Source organism: Formica exsecta, unplaced genomic scaffold (genome assembly GCF_003651465.1).
Source record: "Formica exsecta isolate Colony F162 unplaced genomic scaffold, ASM365146v1 scaffold420, whole genome shotgun sequence".
NCBI classification, from domain to species: domain Eukaryota; kingdom Metazoa; phylum Arthropoda; class Insecta; order Hymenoptera; family Formicidae; genus Formica; species Formica exsecta.
In genome coordinates, this window is record NW_021851440.1 from 9,502 (window position 1) to 12,951 (window position 3,450).

At 30.9% G+C, this 3,450-nt stretch overlaps 1 protein-coding gene across 1 annotated transcript; it reads left to right on the forward strand.

Annotated features, from left to right (window-relative positions):
- Nucleotides 1–2,168: 2,168 nt before the first annotated feature.
- Nucleotides 2,169–3,137, forward strand: LOC115240168. The gene has a single exon (XM_029815143.1). It carries the CDS (start codon nucleotides 2,169–2,171, stop codon nucleotides 3,135–3,137), a length of 969 nt encoding a protein of 322 aa, XP_029671003.1.
- Nucleotides 3,138–3,450: the final 313 nt, after the last annotated feature.

Genomic DNA, 3,450 nt, shown 5'->3' on the forward strand with positions numbered 1-3,450 from the left:
TCCGCCATGATCGGCCAAGTTGACAGTTTTATTGTTCACTTGAGTTTTATCTCAAACAGATAAGATAGCGCAAGGGTGGTCTAGCAGGCGAGCACGTAGTATCGAATTTCGCGAGTTTCAGTCGCGGGTCATAGTTACATCAATAAGATAACACTCTAGTTCTTAGAAGGGCCTTTATTCGAGACTCTTCCCGTAACGCTTTTTCACTAGAGGACTTCCAAGAAAAATATATTATTTGATATATTTATTAGTCTCTTGCACGTGCACTGTTTAGATTTCGAGCCTTCTCACGGTTCGAGTATCTTTTAATTGTTGTTTAAAATTCTTGGTCTTCTAGGGGACCTTTGTTCGAATATTTATCACGCATGGTTTAGGCTTTGAAATATTAGTCTTGCCTGCTAGATATTCCTTTAGTTTATTGTTTATAGTGCAAAGAGTTCCAAAGCGTAGGCGTTTAATATTACGTGAAAGAAAAGAATCGTGGAGTCCACCGGATGTAACATAACCATAAAAGAAATTTAAAACAAAAATAATGTATTACATTATTATCCGAATTATATTTTCCTATATCTAACTTATATACAATTACCATAGTTCGGTTGTGCATAATCAAAACTAAAAATCATTAATATTACTATCGTCAATATACATTCCTATATCTAGTCTATATACACTATATACACCATATACATTATACATATATGTATATTATATACACTATATACAAAGCACGAATCTTTTACAAATAAAATCAAACTTGCATATTCTATGCATGCTATTACAATTAAAACATAAAATGATAACTTATACACAAATAGCCTTACATTACCTCTATTGCTATTTACGTTCTTAACTTAATTTTTATTAAATCAAATATAGAATTTAAATAGAGCCATATTTACATTTCTAATAATCAAATAAATGTATATATCAACTTAAAATTACTATTGTATATTTCAGTTTTTAACTTAAATTCCTAAAATTCTATAAATTAATTAAGAACTTTAAATTTGTTTATACACGGTGTCTATAAAGTTTGCCCCCACCCCTTATATTTCGGAAACGGCTCAAAATTATGAAAAACCGCAAATATGTGTGGCAATGAATACATAAACATTAACAAATTTATGGTGAATAATATATTCATTTTATAGTTTCATTTTTTTTTATGATGGAAATGTAACAAAAATTTATTTAACATAAATCATTTTTAATCTAACGCACAACACAAACACATTTTTTCTAGCGATTCATACAATCACGATTGCACTTTTAAAATGCATTTATTACATTTATTACGATCACTATCATTAAATTATATGTATAAATAGGTTTAAAAAAAATGTATAAAGAATGTTTTATTTTACTCATGTAATGTGTGTGCTACATTTTTTCACTTTTTAACTTTTCCTAATTTTTTTGTTTATTTTACTTTTAATGCTATACTGATTTATCTATTTTATATATTTTCATTTTCCTAGATATTCTAGAATTGCTAGCTGAGTATGAACCACTTCTCGCAACCCATATTAAAGAACATGCAAACAAAGGGAGTGGTCATATCAATTACCTTTTGTCTACGATTTGTGAAGAACTAATCAGTTTAATGGATGATAAAGTTCTCAACGAAATAGTAACGAGAATTAAACAATCAAAATATTACCCCGTTTGAGTTGACTCCACGCCTGACGAAGCTCATATTGATCAACTAACTATAGTTGTTCGATATATAGAAAAATCGATGCCAAAGGAAAGATTTCTGACTTTTTTACCAAACTGCGGTCATACTGGTGATGCCACAGCAAAAGCTTTGCTTAAATTTTTAGGCGACCATGATATTGACATACTCGATTGTCGCGGCAAATCATACGACAGCGCTCCAAATATGAGTGGCAAATACAAAGGGATGCAAGCTTTGATTTTGGAGAAAAATAAGTTATCGGTGTTTGTACCATGTTGTCATTCTATAAATTTAGTTGGGAAAGCAGCTGCTAACTCTTGCACATCAGCTGTTCAATTCTTTGATTTCGTTCAGAATTTGTATGTATTTTTTACAGCCAGTACAGAGCGATATAGAATTCTGACTGAAACATTATCAGAGAAAAAAAAACAGTTCTACGTCTTCGAAGAAGCTCAGTGATACTCGCTGGTCTTGTCGAGCTGAAGCTATGAAAGTGCTTGTCGACGGCTATAGTGAAATAAAAGATGCTCTAACCAGCATATCTCACAATAAGGAGCAAAAAGACATCGTGAGAAACGAAGCAACAAGCCTTTTGGAGAAGATAAGTAGCCTCGAAACCGCTCTATTTGCCGTCTTTTGGAACGATGTTTTGGAGCGATTTAATACTACAAACAAGATGTTACAGACTCCGAAAATGATTCTTGAATCCGCAGTACGTGCATTGGAATCATTGAAGTTATTTGTTGAATCTAAAAGAGATGAGTTTAAATACGAAGAAGCAGTCAAAATAATATCAAACACTGATCAGTACATACAAACACACACGAGAACAATAAATGTGAGACTGAATCCGCTGGATTATATGAAAGCGCCAAATGCTAACCTATCATCAAAAGATAAATTTAGAGTATCAAGTTTTATCCCTGTGATCGATCAGCTATCTGTTTCTCTAACTGAAAGACTACATGCATATGATACTGTATATGCGCGATTTGGATTTCTCAATCGTTTAGAGGACATGGACACAACAAATTTGTATGCGGCGGCAGAAGAGATAGTAAAAGTCTATAAAGACGATTTAGAACCCAGTCTTGGAAATGAATTGGTCCAATTTAGATCATTGATCGATTTATACAAAAAGGATTATCAAAAAGATCAATCGAAAGAACTTTTCTATTATAGACTACTGGAAAATCACAATTTCAGAGCTACATTTCCTAACGTTGAAATTATCTTAAGAATGTACTTGGTATTGATAGTGTCCAACTGCAGTGGAGAGCGCTCATTTTTAAAATTGAAGCTTTTAAAAAATCGGCTACGATCAACGATGACACAAAACCGTCTGTCAAATTTATCACTGCTTAGCATAGAGAGCGATTTACTTCGGGAGCTGGATTTCACCGAAATCATTGATGATTTTTCGTCGAAAAAAGTTTGCAAAATATCGTTCGTCTAACGAAAATAATTTTATCTATTTATTTCTTTTAATTTATATAGTCTATGTAAAAATCAAGATTTATACATAGTCTGACAATGAAAAACTGGATATTTAAGTTAGTTTACAGAAATAGTCCTACGTATACTATTTTTATACTTACATGTATTTCTTAAATATTACATATATTACTTACATTACAAAATATTACATATATGTTACATGTATCACATAAATATTACTATATATATATTACATATATCATATATATATTAATACATCTTTAATAAATGTTAAATTTCTTTTCAAATATACAGTATATATAACATTTTTT

Bases quoted from the DNA above. Each gene is read 5' to 3' on its own strand.
- LOC115240168 (XM_029815143.1), top strand. From the start codon at position 2,169: ATGAAAGTGCTTGTCGACGGCTATAGTGAAATAAAAGATGCTCTAACC.